Here is a 21,330-nt window from a genome sequence, read left to right as displayed (position 1 = left end):
GCTGATCCGATAGTGGGCCCTAGGGCCCAACGATCGGATCCTAATGAATGGGAACGGGCGGTCGGATTGTGGGACCGCATCAACGAACAGATGCGGCCGCGATCCGACGGGATTTTTTGTCCCATTCGATCGAGATCTGGCCAATACAGGGGGGGGGCCCATACACGGGCCAATAAGCTGCCTACTCGGTCTGTCGGCATCTTTTATCGGCCCCTGTATGGCCACCTTAAGTCATTATTAGTCTGGCTATTATACCCTCTACTCTCATGGACTAATTGCCCAACATAGATCTATTTCCTGATGCAATTCTTGTTTGATTAAGCTGCCTGAACCGACCCATGCCTGTTTGACCACTCTTCTGGATCCTGACTTTGTACCGTGTTATCAATTGGTTTTGACCCTTGCCTGTTTATCTTGACTACGCTCCTGGCTTCTGATTCTGTACTGCACTGTCTGGTTGGTACTGTCACATCTTGTTCCACAACTTCACTCTCTGTTCCCCATACTCTTGTATACGTTACAGTTCCCTTGCCTGCCCAGTACGTTCTCCCTGGTCCTCTCACTTTAAGACCTGGAGGCACTTGAGTAGTGGAGAGCTCCTCCTGAAGCCAAAGGCGGCTACTATAGGCGGAAGCGTGAGCCAAGACCAGGACCTTTGGGTTTGTTCTGGGTTTTGGGATACCATAGGTTAGAAAGGGACAGTTAGGTTGGCAAAGCAGTCAGGTTTAGGAACTTCAAGTAATTACTTTGTAATTACTTACAAAAACAGACATATCCGTACAAAAACGATCACCATGACCTATAGGTGACTTTTAGGCGGTTATTTATTAAGCTCTGATTTTTTCTAGTCAGACTTTTAAAGAGGAAAATACAATTCTTTCGGGGGGGAAAAAAAATCTAAATTTTTTATGATTTTAATAAAGACAGATAGTGTTAAAAATCAGATGAAAAAAGTACTCCAATTCCGACCGGATGAGAACATTTAAAAGTCAATGGCAGATGTCCCGTTAACAATTGGAAGATTTTCTAAATTGCTCTGGTCTACCGAAGAAAACATAGGACAATTTTACTAAAAAAAAAATCGTAGTTTTCAAGTGAAAGATTGTAGGATCTGGAATTTTTTTTACAATTTTATTGTAACTTTTTCGCACAAGAAAAACTTGTGAAAATGTATAAATAAATAGGGGAGAAAAGTCAGTGCAGATTTGGTCGGAGTAGTGTTCAGAAATTTTTTTCAGTTTTTGATATTTAATATTTCGAATAGAAAATTTTAGTGTCAGTATGACTTTAATGTTTGTCCTTTCATATGGCTGTTATGCAATATACTATAAACGGCACTGAAGGCCAAAGCATTAATAAACACAACAAAACCTGCTGAAAGACTTTATTTCCCCTTAAAAAGACTTTTGGTGAGGGTCACTATACAATCAGGATTTGGCTTCTTTGGTTGATCATGATAACATACATACTTTTGTGATCTACATTAAAAATGCATTGGGACAGAAACATAAATACTGTACACTCTGGGGCCAATTTCTCAACTTTATCCATTTATTTTACCAGTTTCGTAAAATAATTCAAGAATTTCATCGACATTGAAAATTAATGGAACACAATGATTCTGACTGGTGACTTTTTTTCCTTGAAAATCCTGGAAATATGTTGTTGCTGTTTTTTTGTTTGTTTTTTTGTTTGTCTCGAAAACTAATTGAAGTCAGTTGACCTCTATGGGGCACATTTACTATTGGTCGAATACCGACAATCGAAAAATCGATCGATCGAACGATTAAATCCTTCGAATCGAACGATTCGAAGGATTTTAATCCATCGATCTAAGGATTTTCCTTCGATCAAAAAAAGCTTAGAAAGCTTATGGGGAAGGTCCCCATAGGCTAACATTGGTGCTCGGTAGGTTTTAGGTGACGAAGTAGGTAGTCAAAGTGTTTTTTTTTAAAGAGACAGTACTTCGACTATCGAATGGTCGAATAGTCGAAAGATTTTTAGTCGAATCATTCGATTCAAAGTCGTAGTCGAAGGTCGAAGTAGCCAATTCAGTGGTCGAAGTAGCCAAAAAAAAAACTTAGAAATTTGAATCCTTCACTCGAGCTAAGTAAATGTGCCCCTAAGTGTTAATGTGTTAAACTGGCCATGCAGGTCTTAAACACAAGATAAAAATGTAACTGAATGAAGAACATCTCGTAACTCCCACTATATCACGTATAACCTACTAACGCTGTCTCCAGTAGCTGGACATCTGGATATGGTGCATGATTTTTAAAGAACAACTTGACCCTTCGTATATATTCTGTAAAAGCTCCCATCAGTCAGACAGACTTGCCCCTACTCAGCTGGATAACTTTCCCACTTCATTAAGTGGTATCAGGTTCAGCCTGTACTATCAAGCATAAATGAGATGCAATCAGCATGGGACATGGGATTTCCATATATTTCAGTCATTGTCACAACAAAGTCAGGTTTATATACACATGCAAACTATTTGCTAACATCTAGACATGCATTCAAGGCACATTCTTCACATTTCTATATATGCAGGTATGGGACCTGTTATCCAGAATGCTCGGGACCTTGGGTTTTCTGGATAACAGATCTTTCCGTAATTTGAATCTTCAAACCTTAAGTCTGCTAGAAAATCACATAAACAAATAATACCCAATAGGCTGGTTTTGCTTCTAATAAGGATTAATTATATCTAAGTTTGGATCAAGTACAAGGTTCTGTTTTATTATTACAGAGAAAAAGTACATAATTTTTAAAGATTTGGATTATTTGATTATAATGGAGTCTATGGAAGGCAGCCTTTCCGTAATTCTGAACTTTTTGGATAACTGGTTTCAGATAACAGATCCCAAACCTGTACAATGAAATCCTTACTTGCCCTTAAAAAGCTTCCAAAGAAGTGGTCAAAGCAATGAAACAAAAGGCACAATCTTTAGGCCCGAGTATAAATGACTCTTCTATGGGGGACACTGTGTATATATGAACCCTTTCAAGGAGCTTAAATCCTAATATCCTTTGCTAACTGTCATTGCAATGTAGGTTTTCTCTGTTCGTGTAAAAATCAGAGAGTATGACATTCAGTTGGCCTGCGTTCCAACGCGCTGAGAAGAATCGCAGGCGTACATTGGATGCGCCAAATCTAAGGTAAGTAATAGGAAAGTCGGACGTTATCGCTGCGTGCATCCGACATGTCACGACTGTCGGATGCGGACGCTGCATGTTGTGTCTTCATCCGACAGTTGTGTCGTGAGGGATGCACGCAGCGACAACGTCTGAAATTCCTATTGCTTACCTTATATTCGGCGCATCCGACGTGACGCCTGCGATCCATCTCAGCGCATCGGAAGCTATCGCACTTAAAATCGCCCGTGGATTTTTACCCTTAGTGCTGCCGGCTCAGCTTACAGATTCACTCAAAGATGGTCAAAGAGGTTCTATTGCGAAAATGAAAATGTAATATAAGCTTCAGCATACTGAAATAAGAAAGTTTCTAATTACAATCAATCAAATATTCGGTTTTATGAATAGGTTCGCAAGAAGAACTGATGATTTGTTCAACTACAAAGCATTTTTTAATCTTTATAAACAGGTGCCATTGTCTTGCTCAAGATGCCACAAGCTATTCACTAACTTGCCATTGTTTGTTTGCATGAATCCAGCAATGAGTTTATAAAGCAATAACACATCAGAGAACTTTACAATTAAATAGTGTAAACAAACATATACATGACATACAGGTACTGCCTGATTTAGGTAAATAGGTTACTGCTCTTTACAGCTTACTATAATAAATATCAAGTACAATTACAAACAAGCAGATACAGAAGAAAGTTAAAGGGATCCTGTCATCAGAAAACATGTTTTTTTCCAAACGCATCAGTTAATAGTGCTACTCCAGCAGAATTCTGCACTGAAATCCATTTCTCAAAAGAGCAGATTTTTTTTATATTCAATTATGAAATCTGACATGGGGCTAGACATTTTGTCAATTTCCCAGCTGCCCCTGGTCATGTGACTTGTGCCTGCACTTTAGGAGAGAAATGCTTTCTGGCAGGCTGCTGTTTTTCCTTCTCAATGTAACTGAATGTGTCTCAGTGGGACATGGGTTTTTACTATTGAGTGTTGTTCTTAGATCTACCAGGCAGCTGTTATCTTGTGTTAGGGAGCTGCTATCTGGTTACCTTCCCATTGTTCTTTTGTTTGGCTGCTGGGGGGAAAAAGGGAGGGGGTGATATCACTCCAACTTGCAGTACAGCAGTAAAGAGTGATTGAAGTTTATCAGAGCACAAGTCACATGACTTGGGGCAGCTGGGAAATTGACAATATGTCTAGCCCCATGTCAGATTTCAAAATTAAATATAAAAAAATCTGTTTGCTCTTTTGAGAAATGGATTTCAGTGCAGAATTCTGCTGGAGCAGCACTATTAACGGATTCATTTTGAATTTTTTTTTGTCGCCACAGAAAGGTTTTGGAATGACCTGAAGGGGGAGTTGGCAGCGAAGAAGCTCACCAACTTCTGAGATGAAGCTGTTCTGTAAGGAGGAGAAGGCTAGCATTGCTCCAAGCCAATGTACAGGACTGATCATCAGTTACAGAAAACATTTAGGGCAAAGATACAAGGGGAGAACTATTGCCCAAAGTTAAATTTGTGCAAAAAACCTCCTGAAAAAATGTTTCCCACCAGCAGTAATGCATACATTTGAGTCACTTTGGCATTTTGAATTCATCCAAAGTTGCCTAACGAAGAAACTTCAGGCAACTTTTAGACGGTTCATTCAGAAATATCACTGGCACTTCTGTCCCTAAGTCAACCCAGCAAAGCCCAAGTATCGGCCCTAGAATAACAGTTACCAGCAGCTGTCTCCTGCATCAGCAGAATTTCAGTTTTTGGTAGTCTTTTTCCAAGTAAATTCCAAATTTGATTTTGTCAGTTATGTGTGGGACAGGAATTTCTGTCTGGGTATAATTGGAATTTCTGTGAGCTATAATTTTCCTGTATTCAGAGTGAGGCCTGAGCTCTGAAACTCAATCTTGAATTCCTGGGAATCTTATCTTTGGAAACCCAGTACTGCATAGGATGTTTATGATGTTAAATGTTTTTCTGTGGATATGCTTCAGGTTTTCGGATACAAACTGACAGACCAAAAATATTTCCCAAAATATTTAATAACTCTGTTGATAGAGAAGCGTCTAGTGAAATTAAAATGTTTTATGAAACAAATGCTACTATAACAATTAAGCAGATTTTATGTTTAATGCTAACCCATTTCCATTTTATTTGATAGCGCCAGTCTCAACCCAGTCTGCAAGTTCCTTCCTAGCCAATAATACAACACTTATTTGTACTGATGCCTGCCAGCCATCTTTCTCTCTAACTGAAAAGATAACAAAAACCTCTGAGTGTCATAATATTTTTAAAAAAATATTTACCTGATAACCTACATCAAACTACAATTATTTGGCTCAAAAATACATTTTCTGAGCCAAACTGTTTGAGCTCTTAAGTTCAATATAGTATATAAGCTCAAAGATTCAGCAAAAAGAAGACTTACTGGTGTGGATGATTAGGATATTGACGACTGCTCTTTGTGCAATCATAAAAGCCATGAGAGTAGCTTACTAACACACGAGTTGCACTGCACCAGTTACCCATAGCAAACAAACTGTTGAAAACAGGAGTACTTAACCCAGCCACATACAGCCATACAGTCAGTGAAGAGACTGCCCCGGACAAGATAAATGGAATGCTGGTGGCCATAATAAAACTTTATTAACTTTATTTATTATTTTGCTACTTCTTGGCTGTACAACTAGGGGTGCACCGAATCCAGATAAATACTCCCAAATCTTTGAAAAACCTTTGGACCAATTTACATCAGGGCGTTTAGAAGGATATCTAAAAACGTAGGTAAATAAATTACTTTAAAGGGCATGTAAAGGCAAAAAATTAAAATCCCATTTTTACATTCTTTAATGAAAAAGAAACCTATCTCCAATATACTTTAATTAAAAAATGTGTACCGTTTTTATAAGAAACCTGACTGTATGCAGTGAAATTCCTTCATTTACTGCTGTGGATAGGAATTGTGAGATGGTCCCTAACTGCTGAGCAGGGAAACAATCATACTTATGAACAGCAGGGGGAGCCCCCGCCTTACTTCCCAGCCATGCAGAACTCAAGCAGCTTTGTTTATGACGATCCCTAAGCAGCCCAGACCACACTGAGCATGTGCACAGTCTTAGTCTTGCAAAGATGTTTAACAAAGTTACAAGATGGTGACCCCCTGTAGCCAACATTGAAAGCATAAATTATTTGTTTAATTAGGCTTGTGGTGCAGTAAGTTCATGTTTATATTTAATATACAAAATACAGCATTTCTAGCCTTATTCTATTTTAGACTTTACATGCCCTTTAATAATATTTACCTAACCCTAAAGTGTTAGAGATACAGTTCAGAATAATAGCAGTGTGTTTAAAAAATCCTTATAATAGCTTTTATTTCTATACACAAAAATTCACTGGGAACACTGCCCATTTTTTCCAAATTAAACCATAAAGAAAAATGTATCAAATCGGTGTTATTTTTTTAACAGAAAGTGAAGAAAAGGGAATATTAAACTGGCCATAGATGCAAAGATCTGATGTTTGGATCGCGTGTGGAGTATCCCCACATGAGTCGTGCCATGCCGTTTGGTCGTTCAGTAGATCGGCTGCAGATAATATCTCTGCATATATTGCCGATCTGACGATCTTCAGTGGGAGACTGTCACTAGCTTTTGTCGCACATAACTTTCGTACTATTGCTGTCAGGGGGAGAACATCGGCTGATCTGTTCTTTTTCTACTTTATTTGAACTGAAAGGTTATAGTTATTAGTGGCAGGTCGGGAGATGAGGAAGTCCGATCCTTTGAGGATCCGACCAATCGGATCTTTGCATCTATGGCCAGCTTTAGGCTGTTCCAAAAAGCAGTGTCTGCATTCTTCTTTACAAACTCAAACATTCACAAGATTTTGCTTTCCTTTGAATCACTGAACTAATATTTAGTTGTATAATCAGTGTTTCTGAGAACTGCTGCACATCTGTGTTGTATGGAGTCCACCAACTTCTGGCACCTGTTACATTCCACAATTCTTCTGCATTTCTTGCTTTTGCCTCAGAAGCAGCATTTTTGATGTCAACTCACAAGTTTTCTATTGATTAAGTTTCAGGGATTGTGCTGGTCACTCCATAACATCAATATTGTTGGTCTGGAACCAAGATGTTGCTCGTTTACTGGTGTGTTTGGGGTCGTTGTCTTGTTTAAAACCCCCATTTCAAGGACATTTCCTCTTCACATAAGGCAACATGATCTCTTCCAGTATTTTGATATATTGAAACTGATCCATGATCCCTGGTGTGAGATAAATAGGCCCAACACCATAGTATGAGAAACATCCCCATATCATAATGATTGTGCCACCATGTTTCACATCTTCACAATGTACTGTGGCTTAAATTCAGTATTTGGGAGTCGTCTGACAAACTTTCTGTGGCCCCTTGACTAAAAGAGAACAATCCTACTTTCATCAATCCACATCTCTCTTTAAGTCTTGTGTTCTTTGGCAAATTGTAACCTCTTTAGCATGTGTCTTTTTTTAACAAAAGGACTTTGTGGGGGCTTCTTGCCGATAGCTTGGCTTCACATAGACATCTTCTAAATGTAACAAGTAACTTTACACCTTCTTTGATCTTCCTGGAGCTGATCATTGGCTGAGTCTTTGTCATTTTAGCTATTTTTCTATCCAATCGAATTTTATGGTAATTTTTTGTTTTCTTCCACGTCTTTTGAGATCATTTTAGCTGAGCAGCCTATCATTTTCAGCACTCAGATTTTCAGAGAGAAATGCACTATAACCAGCATGCACAACATTTGCTGCCTTCCCTACTTAAATAAGGGCTGTAATTGACACCTGTTTTTTCACAAAATGAATGAGCTCACTAATTGAACTCCACACTGCTTTATTTTGAACACGCTATTATGATTTGGAACAAGCCTCAATTAATGATTCAATTACACATAATCAGCAGCATGCATGTCATGACTGTTAGGTCTGTTGGTTTTCTATTACTACAACTACTAGTTAATTATTTGCCATGTAGAAATATAATTTGTTTCTACCAAAAAAAGTGATTGAGTGTTGTTGTACTGCTATTATTCTGAACACAATTGTAGGTCATAAGCCACCAGACTTAAGAAGGAAAAGGCAAATCCCAAGGTGCTGCGGATAATAGCACATCGGTACTTTTATTTTTTAATTAATGCTAGGTGGATGATACTTTCGGGGGCCTTATACTCAGCCAGTAATTGGATAAAGTGTGTTGGTCATTAGAAATAATCCATTAGGAAAGAAATCTGTGTGGTAAAGCGAATACTCTTCAAGAAATAGGAAGCAATGGATAGCATAGTTTGATAAGGTAATACAAATATAGTATTGCGCTTACCCAGATAAAACTGGTAATTACATTATTTAGCACTACAATGTGTGCTCTTGATGAAAAAACTGCAACAGTTGACATTTTTTCTTCAAGCATCTCTCTCTTTCACAGCTTGAGGATGTCATGCCTGACGCATTCCACGTGAGCCATCATCTTAATTGTCTTTTTTCCTCTTTGGAGCCAAAGGCTGACCTGTGTTTTGTCTACTGTGGTTACAGGGTAATATTACATAGCAATCTTCTCATGGAAATCCCCATTAAACACCAGTAACCAGCAACCACATTTCTCTAAGGAACAGAAATTGCCATTTGCTGATGAGAATTACAATATGAGACCAAAGACAATCTCTTGTTCTGCAGAGCAGGGAACAAAGATTATAAGGTTACTGTGGCACAGAACAGAAATGTAAAATTCCATTTATCTTCCTCTGCACTCATAATGGATTTTTCACCTGCAATACTATTGTGGAGGCCATTTTGTGTCTTTTTTATTCGTTTAACCTGCATAACCCCTTGATAGGTTTCTTGCAGGGGGTTCAGCGTTACAGAGTTCAGCCAAGGATAGTTCTTGTTTCTGGAGTGAAAGGAATTCTTTTCTCATCAGATTTCCTGCAGCAACAACAGATCAACCTCTGTCACTGCAGGCAGGATCCCACCTACTAATTTATTACATCTCTGACACATTAAGCCATAACTTTTATTGCTTTTTATACATTTTCTGATAAAAGTGGGTTTATCTCCATTTTGCCGCCAGTATGATTTTTCTGACAGAAAAGAAAGGGCATGTCAGGTAGGACAATCAGGCTTCTACATTTATCTCTACACAAAAAGAAGTAAAACGATTGACAGCGCACAGTTTGAGCATTCATGGGTTTAAAATCAAGTCCCACAGCAATGTGACGGCGTAATAAGACCACACTGCACTTACCTGTAACTCAGAAGCTCTGGTGAGAAAGCAGGGAGCTTGTAAGCTGGCATTCTTTCTTCTTCTTTTTGTGTATAAATATTGGCTTTTTATCTTTTGTAGCAGCCGGTCAACTCCAGATTGTGGGTTAGACCAAGTGCTGGCACAAGGGTGTTTCTAGCAGCTGGTCAACACCACCGTGTGGGTTAGACCGAGTACTGGTGATTTGCTTCTGTGTTTCGTGTACATATTGTATCCAAACATTGCCTATAGCTGACATCCAGCATTTAAAACAGGGATTTATTTATAGATGTATATTAATGGTCAGGGGCTACAAAGCTCCCTGCTTTTTTACTATAGCTCCTGAGTTAAGGGTAAGTGCACCATGGTCTTAATACTCAGTCACACTGTTTGCTGGGGGACTTGATTTAAAATGCACTACAAACTTAGAATGCCAATAGATAGTGTAGTAAGCGAATTATTTACAGGTGTATGTTAATGAGCTTGGGCTTAAAAGCTCCCTGCTTTCTCAATAGAGCTCCTGAATGAAGGGTAAGTGCACTGTGGTCTTACTACTCAGTAACATTTGTTGATGGGGGAATTGATTTTAAATGCACTACAAACGTAGAATTATCACAAATAGTTAAGGACTTATATATAATGAGGGGCGTTGATGTGGCACGTGAGCTTACATATTTTGGCCAAAGTGTGGTACACCTCATTTTTTGTAATAATTATTTTTAAAGGCAAACCATGCGCTGTCTAACTTTCGTCTTTTTGTGCACAAATATTGGCTTTTTATCGTTACTAGCAGCTGGTCAACACCACAGTGTGGGTTAGACCGAGCGCTGGTGATTTGTTTGAATATTTATTTGGTCATGGAACTTCTCGCTGACTTAGAATATCCTTATATTTTACAATAGGGGGTACTTTATTTAATATATATATATAGAGAGAGAGAGAGGGGGGGGTATGGACACATTATTTAGATTAATTTACATTTATAATAATTACTTCCATTTTTCTCTGCAATAATAAAACATTATCTTGTACTTGATCTGATATAAGATATAATTAATCCTACTGGGTTCATTTAATGTTTAAATTATTTTTTTGTAGACTTTAAGTAAGGTGATCCAAATTACAGGAAGACCCCTTACCCAAAAAAGCCCAGGTCCCAAACCTGTATATTTCTACTACATCTGAAGTTTTTGACCCTTTTACTGGATTTAGCCCCCATGAGCTCATTATAAGGCAGAGAATATATATAGTAAAGTCAGATTATTGGAATAAACAGCTTCAAAGCAGTATTTTCAAACTGCATGTGTTTTATTAGCAGTGCAACACACTACATGTTTCGGGTGAAACCCTTTTTCAAGTGTAAAAAGGGTTTCACCCGAAACATGTAGTGTGTTGCACTGCTAATAAAACACATGCAGTTTGAAAATACTGCTTTGAAGCTGTTTATTCCAATAATCTGACTTTACCGTACACCTTTGGGAGTGTGGCACAGGCTCCTAGGAATTCACAGTGATACAACTCTTGAATTTATACGCTGGGACCAGTAATTTGTTTGTTTTAGAGAATATATATATATATCTGAACAGTACTACACTAGAGGATTAATCAAGGATTTGCAGTCACAAATCATAAAGTTTCAAGGTGATTGCCCCACACACAGTACATTCAGCCCCCAAAAACAGGGCTTGTGACAGCAGAAGATGGAACAAATGAATAGAAAAATAGGACACAAAATATGACAAAAAATATGACAAAAATAATCATAAAATATACAAGAGGTGTTTTAAGCACTTGGTCAAAGACACAAGCTCCATGACCTGAAAGGGTCCTTCGTATAAATAACAACAAGCTAGCAATATATACATAGTATATATCCAGCCAATTTCCTCTACTACTGGAGGACGTTAGGTTGGACATTGATATATTTCCCAAGGTTATAAACTTACAGGATTACATTACCAATCCAAGCCAACCAACTGCATGTTACTGTCTGTATCCCATAACCTGTTTGGTATATAACACTGCTTATATAGTAGTTATAGAGAACTTCATTTATTTATTTAAAACTCAGATGAACCTCAATTTGTTAGGTTTAGCTCTCAAATCCTGTAGGAATACATTTTGTTTTCAATATACATGTGCCTTTACATATATACATTTTACTGTTAATAAGGCTGCTTCCCCACAGATACATTTTTACTATCACTTGTATTTGCCTTTTACATGCTTGGTAGGAGAATCTTACACAATGTCCAGAAAAACTGTAAATCTGAGCACTAGTTTACTGCATTTACAAAAATCTTTCATTCTGTTAAATTATCTGAAAATAAACATTTACAGGGAAAATTATGCTGTTTGCGCATGAACTTCTTACAGCAAATATTTAAGCTCGAACAGCAGGGATGTGTTTTATAGAACAGCTGCTTCTCAATGGGAGTTCTCAGCAAACAGAAAAATGTAATGAGAACCATAAAACTAATATGGAAGAGTCTGAATAGGTCTACCCTGAAGCGGTTTATGAACTACAACATCCACCTATTTTGCAGCATTTTGGTCGGGTCTCATCACTGGTGTCATTTGTCTTTTAAACATGTGTTTAACAGCAATGCTGTAAGCTCTGAAATCTATGAGTACAACATTAAAAGATAACACGTTTTCCTTCCAAGGCACTACAGAAGATAGACATGACTGACTTCAGAAATGACTTGCGACTAAACATTAATTAAGGCTGTAGAGTATTCAAGGTGCCTATGTACAACTATATGGGTGAAAATGAAGGTTCTAATAAACTAGTGGCATGGTCAGATAAAGGTTAGGCTAGAGCGGGGTCCCCAACCTTCTTTTACTCATGAGTCACATTCAAAATAAAATAGATTCAAGAAGCAACACAAGCATGAAAATAATTCCACGGGTGCCAAATAAGGGCTGTGGTTGGCTATTTGGTATCCCCTCAGCCTACAGGAGACTCTGTTTAGCAGCACACCTGGTTTTATGCAACTAGCCTCCAAACCAAGAATTCAAAAATAAGGACCTGCTTTGAGGCCACTGGGAGAAACATCCAGGAGTTTGGGAGCAACATGTTACTCACTAGCCACTGCTTGGGGATAACTGGGCTACAGGATAAGAGTGAATGAGTTAAGAGACTCCAAATTATTGCTGGTTGGTAATGTTTGCCCAAAACATGAGAAGTTCATTGGCAGACAAGAATTTTGGAGGCGAATGAGGAAATGTAGCTTTTGTTCAAAAGGTTAGAATCAGAAAGTACAGAAAGGACTGTCAGGGTGATGAAACAAAAATGATTAATTGCCATTCTATCTAATTGCAGCATTTAGATTTTTTTTTTTTTAACCAAAAAAATGCTTTATTTTCGTATCCACAAATAAGAGATTGTATCATACATGTTGTATACATTAAATCTGTGGAATGTCACATACAACTGCAGCATTTAAATTCTAAACAGTACAAGGACCATAATTTGAGGGTGCAAATGGCTGCATAATGGGCGAGATAAAGGGAATGACCAAATGCAGTACATTTCTCAGGGACCAGCCTGTCGAGGAGAGGCATTTTCATAAGGTTTGACCAAATGCAATAAAATGTTTCAAGGACAATCCTTTTGTTTGGGCGGAGAGCAAAACCTATAACTCTCTGTCTGCTACAACCGCCTATTTCTGACCAATGATATTGCAACATTTCATAGTATCTGAGAACTACTTAGAAGCGCATTGTGGCAAAATATATACCTAGTTTTAGAGTCCTGCATCAGGACAGGTACCCGCGGTATACTCGCAAGTGGTCAGAAAGTTCAGATACCCTTAATGTGTGGATAGTCCTGCCTAGGCAAATCACCATTTTATGGCAGGCTCCTCACCATTGGTCAAGCACTCCACCAGTTAAAAAATCAGAAGAGAACATACTCCACAAGCCTACGAAAGTTAATAATACATCAGTTAATAATACATCAAGCACCAAAAGTACAGATGGATTATCACACAGCACAATATAGGTTGGCTATTAAAACATGACAGGAATATCCAAGTGAAAAGTGGAAGGTAACAGGGGTGTAAGTAGCTGTGGGCTTGTGGCCGCTGCAAGTGCCATGGAAAAATTCCCCCGCCTTGACACCCACAATACGTTTATCACGACTCCGGCAATCACAACCCTGGAAGTTAGGCCACAAGGAGGGGAGTAGCCTAACATTTATTTTCCTACTCTGAGGTTCGTGCCTTACTGCAAAGGTTCTTTGCACTTCTTTCAAATGTATGAAGGAATCATCCCTCCTTTTTAAAATGAACTGCAAATGGAAGATGCTAAAGGTTTTGAACTGCATGTGTATATATTGAAAAGGCCATGCAAATAATATTGCCTTCTGCTACTGGCTGGCCTTAATTACAAACAAGCACAATTCATAAAGAACTTTTGGTCAGAATAATTATAAGGCATTAGAACATTTAATTATTGTGGAAACCCTTTGATTGGTGTTTAGCTCTTGCTGTACTTGGACTGCATGCTTATGGTTACTTTGAGTGCCTAAATTAAAACAGTTTAAAACAATCCAGACCAAGGCTGCCAATCCCACAACTGTGCTCTTGGTACAAACATGCTGTTCTAAAAAGTGTTTGAATGAGGGATAGTAGTGGTAGTGTTTCTAGATGTTTTTGACTTGTGCTTTATAGAGATATATCTAGAGATACAGGGTCCAAAATTTGATATGCTCTAAGCAACCTGCAAATAAAAAATACTGGATCCCATAAGCATTTACCTAATGACCCCTTAAGCTGGCCATAGACGCAAAGATCCGATCGTACGAATCATCATACGATCGGACTTTCCCATCTCCCGACCCGCCACTAACCATTCAGATCAAAGTCTTACCAGTCAGATTAGTTAAAGAACAGATCAGCAATGTTCTGCCCCTGACAGCAATCGTACGATATCTATGTCCAACCAAAGCTAGTGACAGTCTCCCACTGAAAATCTTACGATCGGCAATACACGCAGAGATATTATCCGCAGCCGACAGAAATTTTCTAACCTGTCCGATCGACCAAACGACCGATCTCCGCCGGACGAAAAATGTCGGAACTCTCCACACACGTTCCGAAAATCGTACGAATCCTCGATTCGTACGATCAGATCTTTGAGTCTATGGCCAGCTACAAATACGCACTAGAATGTCCCAGTTTACATCAAGGGCAACTACGCTAAATAAGTAAAATATTGCCCTTACAGCTCTATGGCCATCCATCTTATGCATCAGGATCAAGACCAAAACAACAACATACTGTATTATAATCAAGTAGGGGCTAATTATGGAGACAGATTTATTTTTTGAGCCTTCTGTACGTAGGGAAATTACAGTTTATAGAGCCTAAATAAAGGGGAGATGCTGAACCTATATGCAAATATTTTATTGGTTTACCCACTTGTTCAATATGAGATAGCACATACCACATGCAAATTTTAAAAAATGCGGTTTTCGTTATAACGAACAGGGAAACTGAAGTTACCCCATTTTCGGTCCTTTCAAGGTAAACAATTTGATTACCGCTGCACAGATAATTCCTCTGCATAATGGACACCTTCTTAATAATAAGCCAAAAGAATAACAACAAATACGGAAGTAAGGAGGTTGTTTACTAGTCATCTTATCGAATTTGCAAGCTCAAGAAGTAACAAACCCCATAGATTTAGATTTTCTGATTAAAGACAGTAACAGACAAAAGGCATGTTCAGGTCTATTCATTGAACTCGTTTTGAACAAAGGGGTATACTGTCACTTTAATGTCTGCAACCTCCATACAGAGGTGGATCAGATGACTGAGGGCCCTGCTTCAAGTTCTACTTGGAGTCTATGCAATTTCTATGTTTTTTTGAGTCCAATTCTTAAGTCATTCAATGGCATACACAAATAGTTGTAGTATAGGTGGAGAACTTTTGGATAATGTACCTCTAAGAAGAAACACATGGTTTGGAGAGCATACATATAAGCCTTTATTTGGAAAGAACAACATTTTGGTGTACTTAAGGTGTTGTTGAAAAATACAAATAGAATTAATGATATGAATACTGTATATAAAGGTGGATGAAGAAAGTCAAATAGATGCAAGCAATTTCATCTAAACCATCACTGGTGCAGCCAATACTTTTCCAAAGTCACAGAATTAAGTGGATATCAGACATTTGTAATCACATGATTATAGTATTAATACACATATTTGATAGATCCAACTCCTGGTTAGTCAGTATGGTGGTATAATCTACACCATTCCAAGAAACTCTATGAAAGCTGTTTGAAAGGCACAAGTCAAGGGATATATACAAGAACATTATAAGTCACTGAATATCCCTTGGAGCATAATAAAATCAATCATTAAGAAATGAAAACACTATGACACAACTGTAAATCTGTCAAGAACACTCTAAAAACGAAAAGTAAATGACCGTGCAAGTGGGAGACTGGCGAGGGAGGCCACCAAGAGACCTATGACAACCCTGAAAAAAGTCTTAATGGCGGAGACTGGACAGACTATGCATACAATGAGGGGCCGATTCACCAAGGGTCGAATATCGAGGGTTAATTAACCCTCAATATTCGACTGGGAATTAAAATCCTTCGACTTTGACTTCGAATTAGCGCAAATAGTTAGATCAAAGGAATAATCCTTCGATCGAACTATTAAATCCTTTGAATCGAACGATTCGAAGGATTTTAATCCAACGATCGAAGGATTATCCTTCGACCAAAAAAATTTAGGAAAGCCTATGGGGACCTTCCCCATAGGCTAACATTGAGTTCAGTAGCTTTTAGATGGCGAACTAGGGGGTCGAAGTTTATTCTTAAAGAGACAGTACTTCGACTATCGAATAGTCGAACGATTTTTAGTTTGAATCCTTCGATTCAAAGGTCGTCGTAGCCCATTCGATGGTCGAAGTAGCCCAAAAAACACTTTGAAATTCTAAGTTTTTTTACTTCGAATCCTTCACTCGAAGTTAGTGAATCGGCCCCTAAATGTTGCCTGGGTGCATCACCAGTTGCATCTTATGAAAGAGTGGCAAAGAGTTTTCCAGAAAGGACACAAGAGCCTCTTTAGGCAGCTGGAAGACCGTTTTATTGTCTGATTGTGTGAAGATGCTTCTGTGCATTATGCCCCAGAAGGCTTTTGAGGGCAGAGGGTACAATAAATGCAGCAGAGTACAGTGAAATCCAAAAGAAAACATGATTGCAGTCTGCAAATAAACACAAACATGAAGCCAAACTCTGCAAGAATGGCTTAGAAACAACAATGTTAATGTCCTGGAATGGTTGAGTCAGAGTCCAGACCCCAATGCTTGAGTCCAGACCTCAATCCAACAGAGAATTTGTAGATGGACTTGAAAGAGGGCTGTTCACTTATGATCCCCATGCAACCTGACAGAGCTTGGCTGGTGTTGCAAAAAGGAATGAGGAAAACTTGTAGTGTCCAGATGTACAAAGCTAAAAGATGCTTTCTATGTGTGCAAACACGTACATCATTATGTTTTGTCCAATAATGCCATTAAATGGCTGCCACCCTATCAAATCCCCTAAAACCGTAGCTCATTTGGATTCTTAATGCAAGCTCAATTTGCAAAATTACATGTGGATTCAATTTGTCCGAGCATCAAGACAGGCCACTTAATTAACGGATGTGACACAAGAGAATATATAGAACAATTTAGCATTACAGAGCAGAGGATGATAAATAACTTAGAGGACCTGACCTCAATCCAACAGAGAATTTAATGCCAACATTTCCTATATTTGCAAAACATTTTCCATGCCCTTTGTGCAAGTGAGCTCATTCGTTTCCCATTACTCTTCCTTGTTCCCTTCTTATAATTGCATTCATTTTTCCATTATGCAGGAAACACATATTAATGACATACTGATGTCACGGTCAGGTATTCACGGGGAAGCCAAATGTACATTTAGCATCGATTAACCTGCTCTGTATATCGGTCTGTGCCTTCTTGGACAGCGACAGCCAACATCTGGCAGTCAAGATGATGCTGAACTGCAACGTGAAGCTTTTTGTGCCACCAACAAGACTGCACCAGGCGTCCAGTGATGTCCTTTTCCACAGCTAACAGTTTTTCCTTTCTGTATAACAGCTGAATAATAAGCAGTAAAGTATACTTTACAGTCTCACTGACAATGTTTGGCAGCCTGACAATTTATGAACATGTGGAACTAATCCCTTCCAACTTGCTTCTTACTTTAGCCTCTGTCACTGGTCTCAGGCGAAACATTAAAACCGAAAACTCCTTAGAGAAGCCTTTAATCCATTATATAGAACTTGAACTAAATGGGTCTTGATCTTCATAGTTACATACATTTTCCACCAAACAGAATTCTTTTTTTTTTCTTTCTTTAAATGTGAATAATTCACAGACGCCAAATTAGTGGTTTTAAATTGCAGCCTGCTTGCCAGCACAGTGGATACTTCATCTTGTGATCCGACTTCTTAATAATTACAGCTGTTCTAATGGTCTCCTCCAACAATAAAGCTAAGTGTCCAAGCAAGCTGGTGAATTGGCCCCGTGATGAATCAGGTGCTTTCATTACTTGTCTCACACCTCAAACTATTATCCTGCAAGTTATGGCTATTGGCAATTAATTAATTAGTATAGAGCCTTGAAACGATTAATTAGGGCATTTTATGTAGCTACCTACACTTGACCTGGTTCATTGCTACGTGGGTGGGGGGGCAAATTATAGAAGTGGAAGTAAAAATAATCTGCAAGCATTTTTGTACTATTAGCATAAGTACATTTTAGATATAGATTTGGATTATTTAACTATAGGAACATCAAGGAAATCAATTTCCTCCAGGTGAGCATTGACTAAAGCCGGCCACCATGAATATTATACAAGGAGGACAAGTTAAGGGAACATCGCTACGTCAGATTTATTAAAGGTTAAGAGTAGCCACCTCTCCTACTGCTCACAAGCCATGAGAGGTCGTATACACACCCCACCCCATGAAGGACCTTTCTCTCATAGTCAGTGTATGAAAGTTCCCTGGGTACCTGTAGCTGCCCATTTCTAATGGTTCCCATCCCTGCATATCTGGATACTTGTAACTATGTGGAAACAGAAAGCTGGACGTTGAATAGGTTATTTGAGGAGTAGCTGCTTACCTGCTGTGGCTGCTGATTCCAGTAGGGGGCATTGCATTGAGTATTGGGTTACTATACTGTATATGTAACTGATAATGGGGGGAGATTTTCTGTTTGAGGAAAAAGAACTCAACGGTCACCAATCATAAGAAAAAAAAACCATGATTGAAACCGACAATTCTTCACTCAGGCTCTGGGAGTAGACCAGCAACAGCTGTAGGACAGCATTTTGGACATTCTTGATGTAAAATAGCCAACAGCTGATACACAACTTTACACTCAATTTTGGGTCTCCAAGATTCTGGCAGGGGGCAGGGCAAATTCCTGCTATCCTATACCCCAACGCTTTTATGCAATAAAATAACGTTGGTGTTTAAATATGAACTGAAGCTCACTTTAATGGATTTACTAAGCCCAAGGTGCAACAATTCGTAGATTCTATTTTTCGTATATTTAAAAAAAAAAACATATAGCTGCAGTTCTCTGCAGTTCTCTGCTGATATTGAGGGGTTACAGTTATGAATAACTAAATGAAAAGCCTCCAACCTGCTCATTTATTTTACCCCGAGGCCAGTTAATAGGTCCCACAGAAGATTTGCAGCAGATAATGCCAGAAGTGAAATAGGACAGCTGGTGTATTTCTGAAGAAACATAGAATATGTTGAACAGAGAATTCAGAATCTTTTCACAGAACACGGTGTGGAGGTGATAAACTTACTTGTGGCCCAGCTCATGAGCAACAGTAAATGCCAAATTCAGCCCATTATCCTCTGCTAGAACACACTTGCGTTTGGCGCTGCATGCTCCTCCAAGGTAAGCTATTCCTGGGAATAAAATGGAGAACAAACATTTTTATTCTGTTGCTGGACAATAACACAGCAACATCAAGTAACACAAGTAACTGGCTAAAGAAAAACAAGGTCATAAAAAAATATAAGATGAGAATTATGTTTGGTACAGTTTTGGTTTTAGTTTAGTAGTAGTAGTTTAGTAGTTTAGTATCTTGGAATATGTATGAGGCACTGAAACTATTGTTCTTCAGATACACATTAGATATTAGCATTCTGATTCCTAACCCCACCTGAAAATAATTTACTGCATACTTCTCATAATCTAGTTCTTCAACATGGCAATGGCAAGTCATCTGGTTCTTGTCAAACTACAACACTTCAACACTCAGCCAAGGGCTGCTGTATCCACCTTGTGATAGAGTAAGTTGAAGCTTTAAGGTTCACCAGGTTGTTTTTCTTCTTTATAGCTCTGCAAATTAGGCATGTTCCAAATCATAATTATCCACCAACCATCGTGGAATCAAATGACTTATACTTCACCCTCTGCAATTTACATTAACCTCCATGCAAGTTATTTCCAGACTCTCTGGCAATCAAAGGAGAAAGGATTTCTCATGGGTGACAAAGTTCCACATGGGCCATCACCTTAAATGTAGAGAGTGTTTTATCACCGACATCAGCCCCTGCCCCAGTGGATATTGTAATCCAATTTGCTTACCATAGGCTCAAAAACACTCACACTAGAGTCAATTTTATTTTATTAACTACCCATTTTGTACTCAGGGAAGAGATCCACATAAACACAGGGAAACATACAAATGCCATGCAGATAGTGCCTTGGTACTGAACCCAGTATCCCAGTCAACGGCATTACGGTATTGCCTGGGAGGTGGCTGCACATCCTGCACCGTGGCCTGGCCAAGGATCATTACGTTACTGGCCCCAGTCCTGCAAGGTGGTAGTACTAACCATTGTGCCGCCATACTGCCCTAAAAAAGTGCACTGGGAGGAGAGAATGCACCAGTCGTAATGAAGGCAATGCACATGAGACTCTACTCTATTACTAAGGCATCCCATAGCACACTCTTTATCTGTTGCTGAAATAAAACCCCTACAATCCTTAACCAGTTTATAAAGCTTAAGGAGAAAAAAAACCTGCTAAATAAAACTGCCAAATAATCAATCAAATTCTAGAGGATGAGGATTTATTAATTTTTTTTCATGATCCTTGTTGGTGTTCTTCAAAATGGTAAAAGAAAAGTAACTGGGTTTATTAAAATCTACTATAGCTTAGGTGACTTCTTAAATTCCATGATAGTTCTCCTTTAACACATAGCATGTGAACAGGCAGCAATAAAAAAATTTAAAGGCAAATAGCCATATATTCTTATCCACAATTCCAGCATCACTGAAGCCACAAGCTGATTTGCTCCAGGTGCATTAAAACCAAGGGCAGGCACACATGCAGTATAATGTAATGCACCAAAGGATTGCATTTGAGCCTGCTCAGGGAAACTCGGGGAATGGATAATATATGGCATCTTGGAGTCCTGAACCAAGATTTTATGGAAGGCAGGCATGGGCAACCGGATAATGTTTGCCTAACGTTTTGTCAGGAGGTGCCTGACATTTTCAGCTTTAGTTTTTTTTTTTTTAAACAAAAGAGATAATCAGTACCAGTAAATAATAAAAATGCTTGCTGAAGTTCAACTTTCTGTAAACATGTTTTTTCTCGTCCAGATGTATGTATGCATATGAAATATGAAAATGGCAATTTATATTTATAGGCCTTGAGATATTAGCATAACCATAGGGTTAAACCAATTCTAAAGGCAAAAAGAGCATTAGAATGCCAACAACAGAGAATCACATGAAAAAGGCAAAAGAAGATATTCCTGGAGCTTCTGTTTATAGAACCATCTTGTTACTGGTCACATCCAACAGCTTTTATTTGAAACTGTATGGAAAGTTACATTTA

The 21,330-nt window shown here is 38.5% G+C and overlaps 1 protein-coding gene across 2 annotated transcripts in view; it reads right to left on the bottom strand.

Annotated features, from left to right (window-relative positions):
- adamts17.S (ADAM metallopeptidase with thrombospondin type 1 motif 17 S homeolog) overlaps positions 1-21,330 on the bottom strand; it is a 163,702-nt gene that overhangs the window by 80,430 nt on the left and 61,942 nt on the right. For both annotated transcript variants that reach the window (XM_018255276.2, XM_018255277.2), the window contains exon 8: positions 19,280-19,385. In XM_018255276.2, the coding sequence (XP_018110765.1) occupies positions 19,280-19,385 (106 nt within the window). The remainder of the gene's footprint in view (positions 1-19,279; positions 19,386-21,330) is intronic.

This window comes from Xenopus laevis, chromosome 3S, assembly GCF_017654675.1.
Source record: "Xenopus laevis strain J_2021 chromosome 3S, Xenopus_laevis_v10.1, whole genome shotgun sequence".
Lineage (NCBI taxonomy): Eukaryota > Metazoa > Chordata > Amphibia > Anura > Pipidae > Xenopus > Xenopus laevis.
The sequence above is the reverse complement of the archived record's forward strand: the minus strand, read 5'-3'. Positions and strand labels throughout refer to the sequence as shown.